The 22,950-nt window shown below is 37.6% G+C and overlaps 1 protein-coding gene across 2 annotated transcripts in view; it reads right to left on the reverse strand.

The window, feature by feature from the left end:
* Positions 1-1,067: 1,067 nt before the first annotated feature.
* The window catches only part of mon2 (MON2 homolog, regulator of endosome-to-Golgi trafficking), a 36,121-nt gene continuing 14,238 nt past the window's right edge, over positions 1,068-22,950 (reverse strand). Inside the window, exons 5-35 of one of the 2 annotated variants that reach the window (XM_053478665.1) lie at positions 22,777-22,906; positions 20,665-20,762; positions 20,423-20,548; positions 20,055-20,252; positions 19,750-19,874; positions 19,488-19,624; positions 19,131-19,284; positions 18,609-18,814; positions 18,125-18,206; positions 17,834-18,015; positions 17,600-17,712; positions 17,377-17,481; positions 16,998-17,078; positions 16,844-16,917; positions 16,674-16,764; positions 15,661-15,762; positions 13,733-13,843; positions 11,670-11,845; positions 10,401-10,563; positions 9,955-10,248; positions 9,479-9,677; positions 7,587-8,224; positions 6,216-6,359; positions 5,456-5,473; positions 4,551-4,679; positions 4,259-4,449; positions 4,109-4,169; positions 3,707-3,830; positions 2,736-2,943; positions 2,124-2,206; positions 1,068-1,783 (exon numbers count right to left, since the gene is read on the reverse strand). In XM_053478665.1, coding sequence (XP_053334640.1) covers positions 1,620-1,783; positions 2,124-2,206; positions 2,736-2,943; positions 3,707-3,830; positions 4,109-4,169; positions 4,259-4,449; positions 4,551-4,679; positions 5,456-5,473; positions 6,216-6,359; positions 7,587-8,224; positions 9,479-9,677; positions 9,955-10,248; positions 10,401-10,563; positions 11,670-11,845; positions 13,733-13,843; positions 15,661-15,762; positions 16,674-16,764; positions 16,844-16,917; positions 16,998-17,078; positions 17,377-17,481; positions 17,600-17,712; positions 17,834-18,015; positions 18,125-18,206; positions 18,609-18,814; positions 19,131-19,284; positions 19,488-19,624; positions 19,750-19,874; positions 20,055-20,252; positions 20,423-20,548; positions 20,665-20,762; positions 22,777-22,906 — 4,707 coding nt within the window. In that variant the 3' untranslated portion in view covers positions 1,068-1,619. The remainder of the gene's footprint in view (positions 1,784-2,123; positions 2,207-2,735; positions 2,944-3,706; positions 3,831-4,108; positions 4,170-4,258; positions 4,450-4,550; positions 4,680-5,455; positions 5,474-6,215; positions 6,360-7,586; positions 8,225-9,478; positions 9,678-9,954; positions 10,249-10,400; positions 10,564-11,669; positions 11,846-13,732; positions 13,844-15,660; positions 15,763-16,673; positions 16,765-16,843; positions 16,918-16,997; positions 17,079-17,376; positions 17,482-17,599; positions 17,713-17,833; positions 18,016-18,124; positions 18,207-18,608; positions 18,815-19,130; positions 19,285-19,487; positions 19,625-19,749; positions 19,875-20,054; positions 20,253-20,422; positions 20,549-20,664; positions 20,763-22,776; positions 22,907-22,950) is intronic. The other variant, XM_053478674.1, reaches the window with a different exon arrangement.

Genomic DNA, 22,950 nt, shown 5'->3' on the forward strand with positions numbered 1-22,950 from the left:
GTATGTGTGTGTATATATATATATATATATATATATATATATATATACATGTTAGTCTGTTAGCTTAAACCCTTTTTTGAATTATTCCTGTATTATTTGTTCATTCTACTTTATCTATCACAATACTGTCAGTATAAGTCAAATAAAGTCTCTTGAATCTCGCTTTTTCACCGCTCCATTTAGCCCTCCACCCTAAAGATATTGTTAGTTGTAAGTATACTAATGTGTGGTATCATGGTATCATGTTAATTGTGTTGTACAAAAGGTCAGATTTGTTCCATATCTAATTTTTCTACTGAAGTACATTCTCAGGTGACACTGGTTTGATTAGATTTTGGAGTACATTCCTGTGGAGTACATTCCAGCCTGAGTGCACATTGTCATTTAAGCTTAAAGAGAACAAACCAAATAATAAAAGAGCTTTGAAATTCATATAAATATTTCGACAATCTGACTTTTACCTCAAATTGTGGTCAGTAGTTAGATTTGAAACAGAAACATTCATATTAAATAAGTAAACCATGTAAAACAGCTGCATTTTCACTCATGCTTTATGACTTTGGTCATTAAATTACACTACTTTTTTAAGTAAACCAACAAGTTTTGAATTTAATTACTTTTTTTTTATTCTACATTAAATTTGGCTTAGCATTAGCATTAACATTTTATGCACTGATACTGACCTTTTTAATTTACATACATATTTCCTTTCAACAATCAACATTAAACTAGAACTTTTTTTGCAATCATGGATAAAAAGCAAACACATTTTATTGCTAACTTTTCCACTTCGATTTTTACACTAAATGATCATTTTCCCATCTTGGATAAATTTAGACCAGCCAATTCACCTACTGGTATGCTGTTGTGAGGTGGGAGGAAACGAGAGAGGAAATGCAAAACTCTGCACAGAAATCAACCCAAGGTCAGGATTGACCGAGGGACCATGGAGATGCAAAGACAACCACAGAATTTGCCAAGCACAGTGAAGCAATGCTACAGAAATTCCAAGAGTCTGATATTGTGTAAAGCAGCATTTATAAATAAATAAATAAATACGTTTGGTGTTCATAGAACTGTACCATTTATTTTACACACACTGGGTTACATCCCTTCTCCAGCTCACCAGAGATTACATGGAATGTTACAATCAAATCTTGCATAAAATCTTTTTTTGCAGTTGAGAAAATGTCACAAAAAGACCAATTTTATTTATCATTATATCTTCTAAAACCATTCCTTGGTTTGAGATTATTAATGTTGAATATGTGATTTTTTTGTTACATAATTAACACTATCACCACACACTGTATATTAACTCCTGTCATGGTAAAGAAAGGGGAGTTTTTTTTAGGTGTGGTGGGGAGGGGGAATCAAGAAAAAAAAAAAAACAATGAAAATGAACACTGCAAATGTGTTATAGCAGAAAATGTATTATTACTGTCCAGCCAGCCAATTATAATGTAATTTGAGCTACTGTTAGAAGAAGCTGAGAACAGTGATGCTTGGTTTCCATGATAACAGCCAATAAAATGTGTGTTGGGGCAGAAACAACGTGTGTGTGGTGTGTCACACATTCATGGTTCTGGTTGGATAAAAATTTCAGGGGATGTAATGGATCATGACTCGCCATTCTGCACTTTGGCCACTGGGGGCTGCATGAAGTCTTTGAAAGGCCCCAGAGCCTCCTTCAGAGCAGAGCTGACCTCAGGAGATGAACAAGTGATGCATTCTACCAGTGTGGGATAGAGAGCGATCACCTGAGCCCAGGTATTCCCATCCACTGCAGAAATACATGTAGAAGGAGTGAAAGAAAAAAAGAAAGAAAGAAGAAAGGGGGAGGCATAAAAGCAGCCAAATGAATAATGTAAGAAAAAGGAAATTTAAAACAACATTCAAATGTAGAATAAAGGGAAAAAAAGAGAAATAAGGAATTAACATTCTTTAGGAAAATTCACAAACACATAAAAACAACATTTGCAACATATTAAAAATATTTATAGCAAACATGACAAATAAAATGAACAGTCTATACATCACAGAAACAACATCACAGTTCCAAACCCCTGACATGCAAACAGTTTCTAATACAAAAGCAAAATGATGATAAAAAATATCCTTACCATTTTCAGGCTGTGTCTTTTTGAGGGAATCCATGAGCGTACTCACAGCTTTTAAAACAAAGATGATTTCTGTCACTTGTTGCCTAGAAGAAGGAAAAGAAAACACGAAAAGATTAGAGTCACGGTAGCCCATGCTAGAAAAACAACTAAGCGTGTGTAGAAATATCTGTCAGAGACATGTGAGATTATAATCTAATTAAAGTTTTAACTGTACTTATTGCAAATAAAAGTGTGGCAATAGAAAAACAAAACCGTTTCTTATAATTCATAGGGAAAAGTCAGCAAATTCTTGTGTTTTTATTTTATTTGCCATAAACTGAAGCTAATAAAAGCTAATGTGTATTGAGCTTGTCTAACAACAGTCACTGCATTTGGACCTACAGTTGTTAAACTTTTGAATTAAGCAATATGGACGTGTGATAACTGGGTATCGACCAAATTACTGACAAAAATCTCTCAACTGAGCTCATAAAACTTATTTGACTTATTGTCACTGGCTGTTTAACCAATAGGTCACACACAGCACAATATAATAAGATTCTTTTTTATAGACATCTCAGGACTCACAGGGATATTTCTGCATGCACATGTATGTCTGTTGTCTAAAATTACCTGGGAAGGGGGCAGCGACCGCTAAGCCTCTCATCTTCTACGTATCGGCGCAGGACATCCTGAGCTCTGTGCAGCAGCACGGAGAGGGCCATGCGGGAGATGTAGCCTTCCTGTGGTGTGCTGACTTTATTACTGAAGGAGAACTGGAGCAGTGTCTCGAAACACACCTTAGAGAACTCCTCTCGCATCCGGATATCAATCTCTGCTTCTATAGCCAACACAACATGAAAGGACTTAAGTTATTAAGAATTTAACAATACAAAACATTGACTCCAAAATCGATTTAAAGTTATTTATTATTACATTAATAATAAAGATGCATCAGTCGATCAACCAGTAACCGGAATTGGATGTTTTTCAGCTTGATCAGCCATGACCGATCAGAGTCAGTAATAACCGAGCTTCTAAGTGGTGCAACAGAAACTCATTTTTATGGTATTGCATTATCAAGCGTTGTGTGAATTAAACAGCCTCCGAGATGCCTTATTTTGCAAACTCTGCAGGCAAATTGGTCTCGAAACCCCCTTATTACACACTTACAACACAACCTCAGGAATCAACACACACTCAGGAATTTGGATGCATTTGAGTCACACACTGAACTATTCACACACTGGCAACCCGAGTGGTACGAGTGAGTTATTTGCCAAATTATTTTAGAAATAACAATTATGGTAGATGAAAAAGATATGTGCTGTTAAAAAAAATGAAGCTTTTAATGTCATTTAATTTTAAGTTTAAGGTCTTAAAATTGAAAAATCATTATATTGAATCAGTTATTGACAATACTGATACAAATCAGCACCTAGTATAATGATAATATTGTGTCGGGTGGTGACTGGTGAGTCCCATCCCTAGAAATAACATTACAAACAGGCACACATTATATGCATGCATACATGCATACATACATAAATACATACATACATGGATACATGTATTCCAGACTTTATGACAAAGTTATCCTCTACCTGTAAAAGAAGTAGGTTGAGAATGGATGGACCCTCTGTTGAGCATGGCCATGATCTGACCTACAAATTCTTTGGGGAGGAAATTGGCGTATGGCAAAATCTCTGTACTGATTAACTGCACAACCTAGTGGACAAAACACACAAATACAATCAAGAAAACCTAAATTAAACCTCTCAGCTTCAAAACATATAAAAGGTCTGAATAATTGAATAAAATATAATGTGCAGCCTCATACAATAAAAAAATTATCTGTACACATAAATACAAATATGCCTTCTAATGGGAATCACTAATTTGCTGTTGGGTGTGATCTGTATATTATAACTAAATATCAATTCTTATTTAAAATAAAATGTCTCTAGTTGTTTTTCCAGATTGGAAACTAAAGAGTAAAATCCTACCTCAACATCAATGGCTTCATTTTTCTGGAACTCTTGAATGGACAGGTTATCAGGAGGAGTACTGTAGACAAAAATTATCACTATGTTATGATTTACAACCATTTTTTCCCCAGTTACAACAGCTTATATACACAACAACTGCACAAATACCTTTTAGTGAAGAGAAAATCCTCAAAGGCGTTTGCCAGCTCAGGCCACATGGAGTCAAATTTTCCTGAGGAGGCATGCTGTCGAGCAACGGGAAGACCGATGGAAAGAACTTTGAGCAGAGAAGAGACCGATAGCTTCCACGTGCTTTCAGCAGGACATGCGTACTTCAGGCCTAAAGGCATCGTCAGAGTCTACAGAAATAAAGGACACATGGCCAAAAGTTCATGGACACCAGAACTGGTGTCATGTAAGCTGTAACAGACTGTGAGGTAATTGCTGATTAAATAAATACCTTAATGATTTTCTCCAAGACCTTCTCAGTGATAACAGCCTTGTGACAAGCAGTTTTATGATACAGGTCTACCACCACTTCAAGAGACCTCTCAGCAAACGGCACGTAGTTTAAGGCAACCCACTCAGCCTATAGAATGACAGAGAGAAAAATTTGAAAAGGTGAATAAATACAAGAACAAATACAGACTTTGTGTATGAGGGCTGTATGAAATAAATGCCAAAGTGGGCATTAATTTTTTTTTTTAAACTGATATACAGTAGATCATTCAAGTTGCATGTTTGTAGAGCCACACTTCCTGTATACAATGGTGCTAAACGTAATATTCATTGCGAGGAACACATTTGTGCCACTGTTGAACCCAACTCTTGAGTCCTTTGTCTCCTACAGAATGTTTATGGAGAAGGCACCACTAATAATGTAGCAATGTGCACAGATTGATGAAGTAGTATAAAGAAAGGAAAACCAGTGTTGAAGGCAAACCATGCAGTGGGATACCATTGATTTTTTTCAACAAGGATTTTAAAAGAGGATTTAAAAGCTGGGCTCAACAATGGCGCAAAAATTCCTGGATTATGATGGGGACTATGTTGAGAAGTACATTTGTATTGAGAAAGAGAATGTGCAATTTGATTGATCTATGTGAGTTAATATGAAAAGGTATGCCCACTTTTGCCTTACTTTCAGTACATTACAATTACAGCTGTACAGCAAACCAATAAAATATTTTGAGCTGCACAGAGAAGCCAAAAAAGCAATGTATGTAAAGGAACAGAACATAATCAGAATGTGTACACTATGGCAATGAGGCAAAAAAGACAAAAAGAAGTAGTCTTGTATGTCACAGGATTTGCCATTCAACTTCATTATGCTGTAAGGGGATAAAGAGGGGTGGTAGAACTCACCGGTGCAAAGAGTTGGATCTATTGTGGATCCATATGACAAGTACAAAAAAAAAAAAAAAAAAAAAAAGAATGAGAGAAAAGAGTGGTCAAATATTAACCGCTGAACATGGCAGGAAAGATCAACAACAGTACACTGCAGACTGACATGACATAAGGTTTGCGAACAAACAGCCTTAGAGTTAGGTGAATGAAATGAAAGAGTAACAAAATAATCAAGACCAAGGACATGAGGGACTGTGTTGAAAGATGTACAGTACAGTAGAATAGGAAATAAAGCACAAGGAATAAAAACAGAGAGAGAGAGTAAAACAGGGAAACTCTGCATTCTTGACAAAGATGACATCCGAACAAGTGCAAAGTCATTCCAAAATGTTGAAATACAAATGTTTGAACACTTTTTTGTTTCAACTTCATTCCATTCCAGTCCTTCTTCCATCAAAAATATCAAACACATTCAAAAGCAAGTCAACAACTAAATTAATAGAATATGGAAATAGCATAATACCTTAATTAACATAAAAAAGTAAAGCTAAATAATTTGACAAAACATTAATTTAAAAACTGTAGAAAAGATTTGTTCCTTTGATAAAAATTGAATCCAAATTTATATAGCACATTTTTTGGTTCTGTTAAAGCAGCTTTATAGAAACCCTGATTAATGAAACCATCAATTAAGCCATTGAACATGAAAGTAATTCTCTTGTGCAAAAAAAAAAAAAAAAAAATAGTGGGTTATATAATGTGGTGCTAATACTCTAACCTGGTTATATTTAGCATTAGCCACATGCTTGGTTTCCATTTTGCCAAACTGCGGTGGCTTGCAAGAGAACTCAACAAACTGCAGGAGCTGCTCAAAAATGGCAGGGTACATCACCTGCAGGCTCTCAGGCCCCACACAGATTGCCTGAAAAAAAAGAAAAATGTCACACATAAATGTACATGTGAATGTGTAGATGCTTATTCCTTTTTTTTTTTTTACCTTTGTACGTTGGTATAATTAAAGATACTACTGTAGCTTATTAATTCTAAAACACCCTTACTCTAACTTTAATAACCAGAAAGAGATATTTTGGTATTTGTAGTTTTTCAAAAACCTGTAAAAAGACCTTCGGAACAGAAGAGGCTTCTAGGGTCAGTTGGTAGCACACTGCCTGGCCAAAAAAAAAGTTGCACACACTAATATTCTGTTGGGCCATGTTGAGCTTTGATCACAGTACACATCTGACAAAGCATTGTTTCAACAACCTTATGCAACTGTGCAACATCTAAAAATGCTAGTAAAGATGTAATAACCTGGTCATTCAGTACATTCAGGTCATCAGCTGATTTCATTTTACTGCCACATAATGCTGCTGAGCCTAGAACTGACCAACTAAAACAACCACAGATCATAACACTGCCACCAGAGGCTTGTACAGTGGCCACTATGCATAATGTACAAGTCATGCATAGTGTCAAAGCATAGGGTGCATTAGACCACATGTCCTTTTACCGTCCCTTCAATCTTTACGCTCCCTAGCAAATTTAAGACTTTTTTTTTCCTGATTATTCTCGCTAGTAATTTGTTTTCTTATAAATATTTACTAATAAACATAGCTTTGTTTTCTACAATCTGACTTTAAGTGTTTAAGTGATCTTATTAATTTAAGATATATATATATAAAAAACAACACTTCGTCCACAAAGTTGACTGTTCAGCACTATCCTGCCAGGCTGTAATAATTTATTTCCACCATCTCCTTAGTTGTTATCTTTGTTTGATGCAGGTGAGTATTTTGACAGGTCTGACACAGTAATATCTATCGCTTTCTTACAGGGTTGTTTAGGACACAAGAAGAAACAGTTAGGTTTAAAAGAACTGTTGTCAGCTGAGCATAATCAATCCTTTTTTCAAGATTAGAGTTATTCCAGCTAGAACTTAGGAATACTATTAAAAAATGTTAGCATAAAAAGCCTCAGACAAGGCTCAAAACAGTATGAATAATATTTGTACTAAAATTACAATTGCCATAATCTCATAAATACAAGTATGGTTTTTATATGCTAACCTGCTGTTGTACAAAACTTCTCCAGAAATACCCAAGTTATATCTAAACTATTTGGCACCATGGGGCCGTCGGACACTTCTTACCTTCTGTAGCACATCGAGTGCTGTAAGAACAGCTTCCTGCAAACTTGTAAGCACAGCCTCTGTGTAGGAAAGAAGAATGAAGGGTGAAGCATCTGAGCTGATGGGTACGGACACTGCTCCGTGCAGTATAACGCCCAGTTTCCGCAAGTCCTCCATGCTAAAACCACCTGCTATATGCTGGTACAGAGCGGGGAAAATCTGGATTAACGCTGTCAAAAAGGGCTGACTTGGAACAAATGCCAGTTTATCCGCACTGCCATTGGGAGGCCGTGTGCATTCTGTTCCTGTTCGGTACCATGTGCTCCAAGCTGACCACCACAGTGCTGAATCATCCAACTCTTCCCCAGGAAGAGGCGGCTGAGGCTGGGCATTGTATCGCTGAGCTAGTCGCTCTGCTAGAGAGTCTGAACGGGTCAGGGGTCTTCCCGGGCCTGAGGATGTGAGAGAGTCCACCATGGGGACAGGAGGAAGGTCCACAGAACCCAAAGAATCAGGTTTTTCCACATCTTTAACTGGTGTCACTAGCTGCAGAATTTCCTGAAAACTCTTAAGAGCAGCCAGAGAGACTTCATTATTTTTACTGAGCGCTGCCGACTGAATGTGGTCCAACAGCACCTCCCATGCTTTGAAGAAATCACCTGCATAAATGTTTGGGAAAAAGATTAGCTGACAGAATGTTTATTCAATAAAATATTCATGAAAAATCGGCAAAGAAAAGCTAAAAGAAGAAGCAGTGATCGTATTCATACCCATTACTAATATTTGAAACAAAAAATGCTTTAAAAGCATTCTAAATGCTGTTTCATTTAACGCATCTGAGTGTTTTAGTGGCTCTACAGTTTATACCGTTTGTGTTTTTTTACATAGTTTACTGTGTCCTTGTTTGATGCTTTCAAATGTTAATTTTTATAAAAAAAGAAATCGATTTACGACATATGGCCAAACGTTTGTGATAACCTGACCATCACAGCCATATTTGGCCGTTAATTAGCAAATTTTTGGCTAATTTCTGGTCAGTTGAGGGTTAAGGACCTTGCTCACGGGCCCAACTTGGGGGTACTGGGGTATAATCCTGCGACCTTCCGATCAGTAGTCCAACACCTTAAACACTAAGCTACCCCAGCGTACACCCCAGGATGAACTAAAATGCCGACTGCACCTCGGACCACCTCAACTGACATCCATGCCTGATCTCACTACAGCCCTTGTAGCTAAATGAAAAATTCATATAGTCAAGCTCCAAAATCTCATAGAAAGCCTTCCCAGAAGAGTGGATGTTATTATAATAGCAAAAAGGGGCAAAATCTAGAAAGGGATGTTAAAAAAAAACATATGGGTAAGGTGGTCAGGTATGCAGATAAAACAACAAATCAGATCCACACAATGTGCCAATTTCTCCATGGTACTTGCGGGGAAAACCTATCAGTCAACTTCCTTATCAATTTTCATGCCAGTACTTCTAAGAGAAGTGATGTGATTTTCACATAAAAAAGTGATGTAAAGAGCTGCAAATTCTGTCTATTGCTATTCATTGCTTTACAAAGCCAACTCTATACGAAGATACATTTAATTAAATTATTATTAATGGCATAGTTGCCATCACCAGTCAATGTAAAATTTTGAAGAATATAATATTAGTTGGTATGGTGCTATTAGGTTTTACAGTCATAGCATTAGCATAACATAAGCTTGTACGAGATATTTTTGTACATGATGGATGAAGGCAAATCCTCTACAGTGTTCTAACATGGCTGTGCAAAATTCTGCAATACCTTAAACATAATTAACAAAATTCAATAGGTCGAGATATTGTCTCTTGGATATAAAAATAAAAGAGATTGTAATTGATATTTTTTGGATAAAGAAAATTCCACCCAGTTGCTATTTCTCACCCAGTTGCTGCAGGAGGTATCTCCTGGTGTTGAAAATCCGCGCTACACCAGCCAAGGTCAGCACCCAAGTTTCTGCCCATTGCTTTTCTGCTGTGTCACGTGAATGGTGAATAAGAATGTTTCCGCCCCCTGATTCGATCTTCTCTTTATCAGCAGTGGTGGATGACTTCCTTACACAGTCCAGTAAGTGAAAAAGCACCTGCAAGTTACAACACGGTGCCGCAAAATGTATATTTTAAAGGTTTTAAAGGGTTTTGAGTAAGGTAAAAAAAAAAATCCTGTGATGTGTGTGCGTACCATGTATCTTAAATATTAATCCATTATGAACACTAATAACTGTAATTGCTATAGACAGAAAGATACTGAAAGACTATACATTTTGTCTTGGTCTGACATGCTACTGAAAAATCTTTTAAAAACATTTTAATACTTTACAACAGAAGTAAGAAGCATTCCAATGTGGAAAAATAGGGTACCTTCCACACTACTATGTGCCATGTGGGTTGCTGCAGCAGAGTCCCATGAGCGCTGATTGTTGAAAACATTGTTTGACCTGCACTTTTTCTGACAGCCGGCCGAGGATCCACACACAGCTCTCCGAGTTTGGCATAAAGACACAACCACAGACAGTCAAATGGTGGAGCTGGATGGAAGGGTCTATTCAAAGGCTCCCCCTTTTCTTGGGCCTGCTTTATTAGAATGGCTTCTTCTCTCTCTAACTCCTCTGTTATCTTTTCTCCCCTTTGGAAGAAATAGTCTGAAATGTTCCACTATAGAAAGGATAAAAAAAGAAGTGTGGCCGTTAAAGTATGAGTGACCCACCAGACATGATGAATCTATTCTATTCAGCAATATTTATTTCCAACTCAACGATTTAGCAAAGAAAGTTTTAATCCTACAAAGAATGTTTTATAATGTTTACCAAAAGGCCTATAGACGTCAGGCTGATGTTCAGTTCCTGGTTTTGAAGACCAAAACTGCTAGCTACATCAACAACGATCTGGAGACACGTGCAGGGCATAGTAGGAAGGAAGTCTGTCACCACCAGTTGCAGGCACTGGAAGGCTGTTCTAATTAGGGATTCACTAGAAAGTAAAGCAATGGTAAATTAAGGATTTAAAATGGTAAGCAATAACACCCAGACATATGGTGAGTCCAGTTAACGTTGATAAAATTATGCCATTTCCTAATTTTATTGTATCACAAGCTTTCAGAACAAACCTGTTTGTAAATACAGTCAGTTTATTCGAAACACCTGTACACTTACACCTTTATCTAAACAGACAATCATGTGGAAGTAGCACAATGCACAAAATCAGCAGAAACAGGTGAACAGTTTTGTTCACATTAACCATAAGAAAAGATAAAAACAGATATCCCAGGAGATGAGCTGTTCCTGAAATACTCAAACCAGCCGCAACAATGGCACAGTTTAGGTCACAAAGATCAAACTTTTTCATCATCCTGATGTGTAATGGAAACATTAACTGAAGCTCTTTAGCTATAATCGCATGATTTTTCACATTTCACGCTGCTACGGTGGGCTGATCAAATATGCACGTAATTGTGACCCGTCGTATCAAGTAAGATATTACGTTGCACAGGTTAGTTCTGCGATATGGCCAACTAAATGCAGTAGATGAAACATATAATATCTTATCCTGTGAAAAAAAGCAGCTGATAAACACCTTATCTTCATTATCCTACAACATACAAGATAAAGTTTTAATCCCAAGTGTTGTTCTAAAGCATCTAATGGACAGTATCCAAGCTGATTACTCCAGTTCTCATTGAAACACAAGGCATTTTTTTTGCTATAAACCTGCACTGCTGGCAAAGTTATTTTCACAGGTAGAAAGGATATCCTGGTGTCAAAATAAGGCTGAGGTTATCTCTTTCTTACTATGTCAAAGTCCTTTTTTAAATATTGTAAAAATAGTACTTTGAGGAATTATTCCAAGCCGCTCTTCCTAAACAATCTCGCACAGGCATATCTCAACGACATGATACAGTAACAAACTTCCTTTAAAAAATGGAGCTTATTGAACTAGAAATCTAAAAACATGCATATTTTTATCACCCAAAAGTCTACTTAATACCGGATTTAAAGTGACGGGACATAAATATGTAGCTTTACTAAAATAAATTTAATAAAATGCATGTTGAGTATATATATATGTCCTTGTCTTACCCTTGATCATTGCGAATGGCTCCAATGACCCCCAGCACTAGAGGCCAGCCTGGGCCAAGGCTGTCTCCTTGACTCTGCAAAATCTGCAGCACACACTCAAGCTGCTTCTGTCTGATATCAAAGTGCAGGATGTTGGAGAGCTCCTTCAGAGGGTTTAGCAACAGGAGCTGCAGTCTCTGTGAACGTTATATATGCAATCAAGATCAAGAGATCCATAAACTATACACGTTCATTCAGATCAGATCAGATCTTTGAGAAAGAAAGACATTTGTAAATAGAGTTGCATTGAATTATACAAATACACACTGGGAATTGTTTAGATTAGAGAAATATTACAGAGTTATTTGTAACTCTAAATACAAAATCAATGCCAGTTAAGTACATTTGAGAGTTAAGTAATGAAATAAACCATAAGCACTGGATTGCTGAAATATGAGCGGAAAAAAACTGATGTCTTGCATCATATTTACACCTATTTTTGCTGCTATGCTTCGAATTTCCGTAGACACTGCAAATCAAAGTTATTCTGACTGATCAGGTTTATGCCACCTTTCACTGCTTTTAATAAGCAACAGATTATTTATTTCCACTGGAGAGTTGCACAAGGCCATGGGAATCACAAAAATGCAGAAGCTGAAATTTCTGGATCTGATTAAGGTTGAGCATTGAGATTTTCAACATGTTAGACTTGACAGGATGTGATGGTGCAACTTTAAGTCAAATATTTAGTTGAAAATATGTGTATGGAGAGTGTTATGTAAAGTGTTAAAGATTACCGGTCAGTCATACTGAGCAATACATTCTTCTTGATATTAGCTACCTGACGCTGGGTATGAAGGGATGAATTCGGTATATGGTGTTTTGAGTCTGTGTGCAGTAAAAAGATGACATTATTTAATGAGGAAGTGATCTATTCTAATGCGAGTGTGCTGTTTCAGAATGATAATCAAATATGGAAATAATGTAAATCACATACAGTGACATTTACAGTTAGCAGATTCCATCTGAATGGAACACCGGTGGAAGGTTTTATAGTGATGTTTTAAATAACCCTCCCAACCACCATTATAAAAACATATGTTTTGACAAACAAAGTTTATCACTCGAGTATCATTCCAGAGTGAACCTATTTTGGTGGTCCATGGTGACCCAACAACTTCACTAAGAAATAGATATCAACTGGAGGAGCCTATGAATAGTACAGTGGAACCTTGGATTACGAGCATAATTTATTCCGGAAGAGGGCTCGTATTCCAAAACACTCATAAACCAAATCGAAATAAATACATTAAAATAATTAACACAAAATATTGAGTAAAAATAAAACAAATTAACCTACACTTTACCTTTAAAAAAAAAGGCAAATAAATCCCGACAGATAAGTGTTTCTGTTTGTGCGTACAGGCACTTTGTATGTGTGCGTGCGTGTGTGTGTATGTGAAGCTAAAGTAAGGAGCTTCCTTTCCTTCCTCCACTTTTTTTACAAACACACACGTGCACATTATAAAATAAAACAAGAAATAAACATAAAAATCTCTCTGATGACACTTGATTGAGCGAAACACTAACAGAATCACTGCTGTAAAGTAAAAATAAAACAAATTAACCTGCATTTTACCTTTGAAAACAATCGCAACAGAGCAGTGTCCAATGACGCACGCACACACAGACACAAAGAGCAGGGTAAGTCTTGAGAAGAGAGTGATAATGGATCTTTAACCTCTCTAATGAGACTTGCCTTTACTTTACACGCGCGCTGTACACACATGCATACAGACACAAAAAAAAATGTTTTACACACACACACACACACACACACACGTGGTCACAGTGTTATAGTAAACAGTAAACGCATGCATGGATGGCTTAGTTGTGATCACGTGACCCTCGGCGTCAAAACAAGAAACGCATGCGTGATACATGATATTTGTAAGCCAAGACTTGTTCGTTTTCCAAGTCAAAATTTATTAAAAATCTTTGCTCGTCTTGCAGAACACTCGCAAACCCCGTTACTCACAATCCAAGGTTTTACTGTAGTTTATTTTCCAGAAAGCTATAGATACCTGATTCTGTGAAAGAGAAGGGTCATGTTTGTAGGCAAGGCCAGCTTTGATCAGAGATGTGACTGCCTCAGCTCCCCACTCCCTCATACGTGTATTGGGGTGCTGACACACCTGAGAGAAACAAAATAATAAGGAAAAACCAACCTTAGAAATCCAGCGAATTTAAATAATGAGAATTATGGTACAACTGTATGATATACAAGTATTATATTAGGATTTATGTAATGCACAAAAATAGTATGAAAAGAATGTGACAAAGAATTAAATACGGAACAAAACGAATGTGCACACAATACTGCTGTAATTTAAAAAAAACATGGCGAGTGGAATCTACAAGGGGGGTTCAAGTCAAACCCGGACTTGTAAATGTTAAATTTATTGACATTTACAGAAGACTAAAAGCAATACAGTGATGAGACTCTTAGCCTCAGGAAACAATTCAGTGGTGCAAATGTTTAAAAGAATGTCGTATGTCCAAGAATTACGATCCGGGCCGAGGTAGCCCACTGTAGTCAGAGTGGAATGCCTGATCCCTGACACCAACATGTGGAAGAGATGCATCTGTCTGTGGGAATGTGTCTGTTCTGGCTGGGAATTATTGCCACGTCCCGCTGTACAGTCCTTACCTCATGTCCACATGTCTGAGCCATTAAAGGTGTTCCTGCGAAGCCAGTGTTTCAGACATAAAGCAGGCGGTCTGATCATGGCTCCAGTGTACTGAGAAAACTTTCTGCCTTGAAAGAACTCAAGCACTAGTGAAACACTGGGATAAGTGGATTAATATAAAGTATCAGAGGATTATATAGAGAGATAAAGGTAGTTTTTTCATAACTGTGTTCTGTTACTCTGCACAATCAAAAGTCCTGGTTTGACTTGAACACCCCGTAGTATTGTTTAAAATTTCAGCTAATATAAAAGCTTTTGGTTACAAAGATTACAAGATTCTTGGTGCCACAAAATCATCCTACTCAAAGAATAAATAGTTTGACCCTTCGTTAAAGATTAAAAAGCTTAAACGTCTGGAACAGTGATGCCCAAGAGACACCCCAGTACTCAAGAAAAACAAGTAAAAAAGACTTTAGACTTGTGGTTTGTATGGATTGGCTGATTCATGCAATTAATATTTCACAACTACTAAAGTTGTAGTTTAAATAGCCAGATATGTTTTTTTTCTTTCCCTTATTTGTTTGGCCGATCTACTTGATTTACAATGTGTTTAGCTTGACTGGTCCAATTTCTGAGAGGAAAAAAAAAAGATTTTCTGAAATTACACTTACTAGAAAAAAAGAACTGTTTCCATTATAAACATCAGAGAACGATGTGTAAGTGATAAAGAGATTAGGAACTTACCTTCTGCAAATTAGACATGATGCAAGAAGGGAGAGATGAGAGACAGAGACAGACAGATTGAGAGAAGGAGGCAAACAGAAAAACAGAAAAATATGAAAGGTACGACACAAAAACAAGTATTCTATCTTAGAACACAAGACTACAGAGGGTGTTTTTGGTTAGAGAAAAGCAGATGAGACTACAGGCAGAGAGAGTAGATTAAGATGATGAGAAGCTGTGTGGCCTAACACAACAGCATCATTGTACTACACTCAACTCCAAAATGGTCACCATTCATGAAAATGAGCGAAAATACTTTGGAATAAGAAGTAATTTTGTTATGCATAAGCACATCAAATGTTTTTTTTTTACCTCATTTAAAAAAAATTATGATTTCTGTTAGAATAAAGGGAAGTAGTGTCACCACATGTCTGTGTGGAAATGTTTTGCATGTAATGTTCACTTTAAACAATAATTGTTGCCCATTCTCTTAAAGGGTCCCAACATTCTGGAGTGCCCACAGTCAGAACTAATCCTTTAGTCCATAATCAAAGAGAATAGCTTTATTGCTAAATTTGTAGCCAGTGGCTACCAGTTACCTCTAATAAGTGTGCAGTTAGAGGTCTCCATAAGACTTCTATGCGGTCCATATTGACCAGGCCTGTCTCCAACAGCTTAGCTACTGCAAACAGAGATGGCTCCTGTTGACCAGAGAGAAAGAAACATTAGAAACCTATAAACATCATGCATGAATAGACCCCTATTGAAACTATTTATTTATTTTGGTCCAGTTATTTTTGAGTGTCTTACTATTTTTCTTTCCTTAATTTACTTTGACAATGCCACCTGTCACTAGGGTTCTCTCTCTCATCAAAGCTACAATTACCAGCCAGGAAGGGCGAAGGCCATGACAATTCCTCAGACACGTGAAGCCAGCCCCCACATCTTTTCGAACTGCTTTGTAGGGATTATACTCGAAGGACAGCGCTATCTGCTTCCTTTCGTTTGTATGAGCTCAAAGACACCCGTGATTGCTAGCGTCGCTATGATTAATGTGAGAGTGAATGCCACCCAAGAGATCTCTGGCAGTCGTCTTTCTCTAGGCTCCCTGGCTGCGGGAGGCTACAGCACCACACGGGATTCAAACTTGCGAAAGTGGAGTGAGACTCTAGTACTAGGTAATTACAGAAATGATAAACAGAAATGATTTGTGTGTTCCATCCATCATCTACTTGTGTTTGTTGGTCCAAATCTCCTGAACACGCAGCATTACCACGGCACTCAGCCATGTGCTGTGTTCCTGTTTGTACCTCACAGCTCAAGTTTAGCAGCTCATGTCTACAGAAAGATCTGGCAAGCAACCTAAAAAAGGGATTGCATGGCTTCCTAATGCAGCTGACCTAGCCTGCTGGCTCTCTCCTTCAGAAGTGAAGACAATATAGTATATGTTATTAATAGTGTACACAAACAGGTTTCCTATTAATACAACAATATCTAATGTCTCTTAGTTAGAACACCTTATAGTGACTTGATGAGCATGACCTTTTTAGTAATCACTTAGCCAACTAGCATGGTTGTGAACTCAGATATGCGGGCTTTATGGCAGACACACCTTGTTATTGCCGTATGCCATCTCCATAGCTTCCATGGACAGGGAACACAAGGCATTTATCAGATGATGAAGAGAGACATCATCCAGGTACCTGCATGCACAGAACATTTTAATCCAGTGGTAATCCATCAGTGTACCCTAAGTAATGAACAACACAAAGCAGAACTTACTGGGAGCTTTCGAAAAGTCTGGACAGGATGTTGGAGATGACTGGAAGGTCTGTCATTACAGCAGTTGTTAAAACCTGTAAAAGAAAAAAAAATGCTGATAAGGGCCTATATGTGTGTAAACCGTATGAATTTGGCTAAAGGTGATTAAACATACAGTGCTGGGACCCTCCACTGCTCTCCCAGGCTTCAGCGCTCCACCAACCCCTGGCTTCAGCCCCAAAATCCAAACCAGGTGCTGAATAAATTAGAATAAGGAAGAAACATTCATACTCAACAAACAGAGTGCCAAGTTGGCCTTCTTATATACAATTTTTTATTTTTTTTTTTTAAGTTAAGGCACACCCTGTCTGTATTGCACATCATGCCTACATAGGCATCATATACAGTTCTCAAAATTTGGGATAAGAGGCAATAAGGACAATATTTTAGACTTTTCTCAAATAGAATGTAGGTGCTTAGTAAAATTAGCTGTAAGCAAACTAATGAACTCAGTCAGAGACCTGGTCAGAGAGAAGCTGGCTGTTTGTTATTACCTGCAGGGTAGCAAGCACTAGCTGCCAAGAGGTTCCCAACACCGTCCCGTTACAATGAGCTAGATTCAACAGAGTCCGCATACACTGAATGTTTTTTGCTGTGAGCTAAAACAAACAGAATAAGCCAGTCACTTGAGGAACCGTACATATTACCAAAAATCATGCCTTATGTGTTTTATAGACAGGAAATAAAGGTTAAAATAAGAATTTGGCTTTGTCTTACCACAACGGTGCCCTGGGGTTGTGCGCTGAGCGGCTGTCCCACGGCCACCACCTGCTGATGAGATTCACTGGATGGACTGATGATCTGCACATTTTGGCCTTGAATAGAGTATGCTGTAACACGCACACAAATGCATACACACACACAGACAAAAAGATACACAATATGCATCAGAAAAGGCTCCAAACACCCACCGACAAGTGGATATCAACTAAGCCATCCAGAATGACTCACTTTTGTTGGAGAGACTAGCTGCGTTGCTGCTGAGTACCGTAAGAGCATAGTGTGGGGGAAGTGAGGCTTTACAGATAGCAGTGATGAAGGCATCTCGAGGGGTCACAAGGCCGAGACGACCACACAAAGACGCCATAGTCAGTTCAGCCTTCAGAATGTTTTCTGTGGCTGTCTCATCCGTACTTTAACATACACACACACATATACACACATATGTTGATTTCTTCCATATTGGAACATGCCTGTTTAGGCAGACTAACTGAATAGTACCTGCAGATGGGCTCCTCTTACCTTGCATCCAGTAGCAGAGAAAGAGCGGCTAGGAGACCACACCAACACGCATTCACCATCTCGTCCCACACCAGGTGGGGATCTGTAAAAAAATTTACATTTAATGGTACCTTGGTTTCAAATAAATATTAAACAGAGCCCAGTATATCAAGTGGACAAACATGAGCAGTAAATAGACATCACTTCTAAATAAGCTTTAAACTTGCAGTTATTTTTAGGATTCTTTTAAACACAAGCTTGTGCCTAATCTCAAACCATCCCAATCATTTTTACAGTGAAATTACTGGTCTTTGGACAACCAAACTGGTTCCATTCTGGCACCAGGCGATGGGGTTAGTGTGGATACAGCGGTCAGGAGACACTCCCAAATGTCATTCTGTATTAGGACAGCCAATGTACATCTTAAACTGATTCTGTACAAATCAAACGTCTAAACAGCTTTGATTCTAGTTCAAACAGTCTTGCAGAAGGGATTAGCACTTACGTGGTTCCTGAAGACTTTCTTCCTTTTGTTGTGTGGTTTTAAGCTCTACCCCTTCCCTGGCAGAAGCCTTCTCTTCCTCTTTGACCAGCTCCTTGTCGATAATAGAGGTGATGCTCCGCACAAGGTCGAGCAGGGCACTAAATGCCACAGACATTGCATATCCCTCAGGAATGGAAGGTGGTTCTACTTTATCCAACATCTCCAGACTGGTACAGAAGAACCAAGAGAAAATTAGTAAATGTCCCAAGTCATATATTTTATTTTATTTGTAACGTTTAAACAATATTGCCCAAAGTACTATTCTAAATGAGTGGACAATTTGAAACTTGATGGCGATGACACAGGGGTGCTTGGGCCCGCTTATCGTTGCTTGCAACTATATTTTAATTTAGTTTATTTGTAACTTTTAAACAATATTGCATAAAGTACTACTCTAAATGAGAGAACAGTTTAAAACTTGAAACCTTGAAAATGCATATGCATTTTTAATGATTAAATGTTAGAGTGTTGGAAGTTACTGACTAGGTGGCCTTGGCGCTGCCCTGCACACTGACGGTCATTAGTGGGATCCACATGCCACGGTATTCAAATGCGGCCTGGGTGCTCAGACCCCCAGGGCCACCTGCTGCTCCTGGACCTCCTTGAGCTGAAGCCTGGGCACCTGATACTGAACCACCTGAGAGGCAGAAAGAAAATAAAAGGAGATCACATAAAGTGAAAATAAAAAAGGAAATAGAAGACAGAAGTAACAAAAAATAAATATATATATATATACAGTATAGTCAATAATGAACTATGCACTGATTTATTCATTTATTACGTTCATATGTGTTTGTGTAAAAAAAAAAAGGTGTGTGTAAAAAAAAAAAGGATAAAAACCTGCAGGTGGATTAGCAGAGACATTTCCTATGCTCGGTACAATAAAAAGAGATTGGATGAAAGAACCAAGTGCATTGACGATGTCTCTGAATACTTTGGTAGAGTGCTGCTTCATGTCATAGGATTGGCAAAAAGACCTACACATACAGCAGAGACACATACAGCAAACATATAAGACCCAGAGTAGATTAATGATAATTACACACACACAAAAAAGATACTTGAGACATAGTGACTTTAAAGCATGTGTGGAGGTTCTCACCGCAGTAAATGTGGCTGCACACAAAGCCTGTGTACTGACTCTACAGCCACAGCTCTGAGCCACTGAGGCTTCTCACCGTCCAGAAACTTCACCAGGAGAGACAGGAAGATCTCACACTCTGTAACCTATACAACAACACACAGTTGCTATTATATCATGATGACAACCAGGGACAAAATGCAAGAGCAATCAAAGAAATATGCTTCATCTATTCTGGTATGTGCCAGCAAGTGTTGTCCCTTTGTCCACACTGTTCAGTGAAGCCAAAAGGACGTATAATGAAGCAGCGTGAAGACGTTTCTCACCAGCAAGCTGTAGAAGTGCTTGATCAACACAGAGACAACCCGCAGTAGACGCATGCAGATGGGAAAATAGGGTTTCTCAACTGGGGCAGGTGACGCAGCACTACTGCTGCTTCCCTGACGGAACTTGATGTTGGGTGAGAAAAGCTTGATCACCAAAGGACACACACGCTCCTTTAGAAGAAAACTAAACTCTTGGTGCTGTAGTGAGAAAGAAAATATGGTTTCAAAGAGAAATTACATTCATACAGAAAAAAAGTACTGTTTTTTTTTATATAAGAAATCAAGAAAATAAGACTGCAACGCCATCCCGAATATGTTTTGAGACATACTAAAACAAGGTTAAGCAGGGTGCATTTGTATGTCCTTACTTGTAGAAAAACTCCAGGGAAGTCATTTAAAACAGACTCCAGAAGTTCCAGCCCAAATGTCCGCGTCATCTCAGTCATTCCCACCAACCAGTAGGGGGCATCAGCGTTCACTAGCTGACACAAGTCCTATATCACAAGAATAAACAATTGGCTCCTCTAATACTGTATATCTGGCTGAAAACACGATCTCCAAACTCTATTGATGACAAAAAAGCAAGATGATGAAACAGTCATATCCACACCTGAAACAGCATGTAGGCATCCTTAGCACTTGGTCTGAGGGTGCTCACAGACCTGCGGTTACTGTTAGCCTGAATAACGGGAGGCTGCTCTGCCATGCCTGGTAGGAAAAACAAAAAAAGGTAAGGGAAACACTGTTACAGATATGACCTGGGAACCGATACAAAAAAAGTCACATAATTTCCTAAAATTTATATAATAATATACATACTTAAAACATAAAGCATTGTGTAAATGTTTCTTTTTTGGTACCGAAAATTGCAATACAAAAAAAGAGAACAAATATAACAAAATGCTGTTGGTATATAACAAAATGATATATAAGAGTGCGCCATTGGTGTATAAATGGATGTATAAATGGACCAGTTTATCAGTAACTGAATTCAAGCATTTAGAGCTTTTAACATAGTAAGGTAAGTATATCTCTCTCATTTTCAGGGTCAAGAGGAAACATCAAGGATCAAGAGAGGTGAAGCTCTAATGATATTACTGATCTTTAAGGAAACTACTGTAAATAGCTCAGTACATGTTTGTAGTTCATCGTTACAAATAAAAGAATAGTTGTGTCTGTACATCGGTCATATGTACAGTACATTATATATGTTTTATACATTAGAGGACCCGAAAAATTCTGTATGTCCGTATGTATGTCTGTCCAGCCAAATTTTGTCACAGAATCATGCAAAAATGCCTGGACAGAATTGAATAAAACTTTGCGAGTCTTTCAATATTAACCTTAAGTTAAACCTGCGTCATAAATTAACTCAAAATGTTGAGTAGAAGGAAAAAGTATGAGCAGTTATGTGCCAAATTAAAAATTGCAAGTTTTGACAGCGTACTAACTGTGTCAAACTGTGAATGCGTCATAAATTGACCGCTGGACAGAATTCGCTAAATGGTGAGTAAAAGTGATGTTATGAAGAGTTACAGTATGTGTCAGATTTAATAATTTACCTAAAATAAGCCACTAATAAGCTAATTGCTTAAAAAAACAACACTTGCACAAATAGATATTAGAAATCTAAATAAATATTTTTACATGGATTACTTGATATTTTCACTGCTGAAATAACAGCACCAAAGTGAATTTTAATGCGCTGGAGTCATTTTAAGACAAAACTTAATCTTCATCTGATCTACTTTTTTGATCTCTCCTTTGGAATTAAGTCTTCGATTAACAAACAGATTACCAAACTGATGGCAAAAGAAGTACAACTGAGCCTGAACAATGAGTAAAATTTCATTTCTTTATACTTATAAGTCAGTGAATTCTGACTTTCGTACAGAAAGACAGGCAGATGTGTATGTGAGCTTTATTACATGATTACATTGAAGCTGATTAGCTTATTTTTTTTTAGCTTTACCTTTTAACTAGTTTCAAGTAACAAGAACCTTAAAATTCACATTGCATTTGAGACATCCTGTGATTGAAATTAAAACTGCAATATTTAATTAAATGTACCAATTTGTATTTAAACGTATTTGTATTTTGAGGATCTCGTAAAGAGGGTTTTTTCCAATATTTATTCATCTCAAAATTATATAATAAATTGCCAACAATGTGTATATTACCTGTAATAAATTGCAGCTTTTTGTAATTTAATAATTGAATGTGTCAATATTGTAAGCTTAATTTTTATGCAAATAATTGTGCAGCACTAATCAGCTCTATTATCATCTGATTCGTGCTGCACAGTAAAATAACCTACCAAATGATTGAGCATTCGCTCGGCTCTGTTGGGTGGAGCAGACTGTTAGTCTTGCCAAGCCAGTCATAACTACATTACACTGTACCATACTTCTTTATTACACTCTGGTTGTCAGACTGTTACCATGGTTGGCCATCAGCAGTTTTTTTTTTTAAAGGCATCAATTAAAAAAAAAAAAAAAAAACTGCTGAAGCCATTGAAAGTACATCAAGTTCTCCTAACCTCAACTATTTGCTACAGTGTTACATTGTGACTTTTTGTCCACACCCACTTTCAGATCCCTTACTTTATACAGTACCAACATGTTAAAAGATTTAATTTGTCCATTTCTATAGGTGTGAGAAGCTGATTCCCAGTCTTAAAACACATGCAAACCACAAAAAGCCTCTACACTTTCTCTAATACCTTTAAATTTTTCATCCTCTGCCACCATCCTTTCAAACACCACAGTGACGACCTGCCTGACTGTAGCTGCTGCTGTGTTGTTGGTGATGTTGTCTTTAGTGAAATGGAGACGAAAGCACAGCACAATGGCCTGGAAAAGAAGAGGAGACAAAGCACATGAGGAGCACAAGAATG

Source organism: Clarias gariepinus, chromosome 2, assembly GCF_024256425.1.
Source record: "Clarias gariepinus isolate MV-2021 ecotype Netherlands chromosome 2, CGAR_prim_01v2, whole genome shotgun sequence".
In the NCBI taxonomy this organism is placed as follows: Eukaryota; Metazoa; Chordata; class Actinopteri; order Siluriformes; family Clariidae; genus Clarias; species Clarias gariepinus.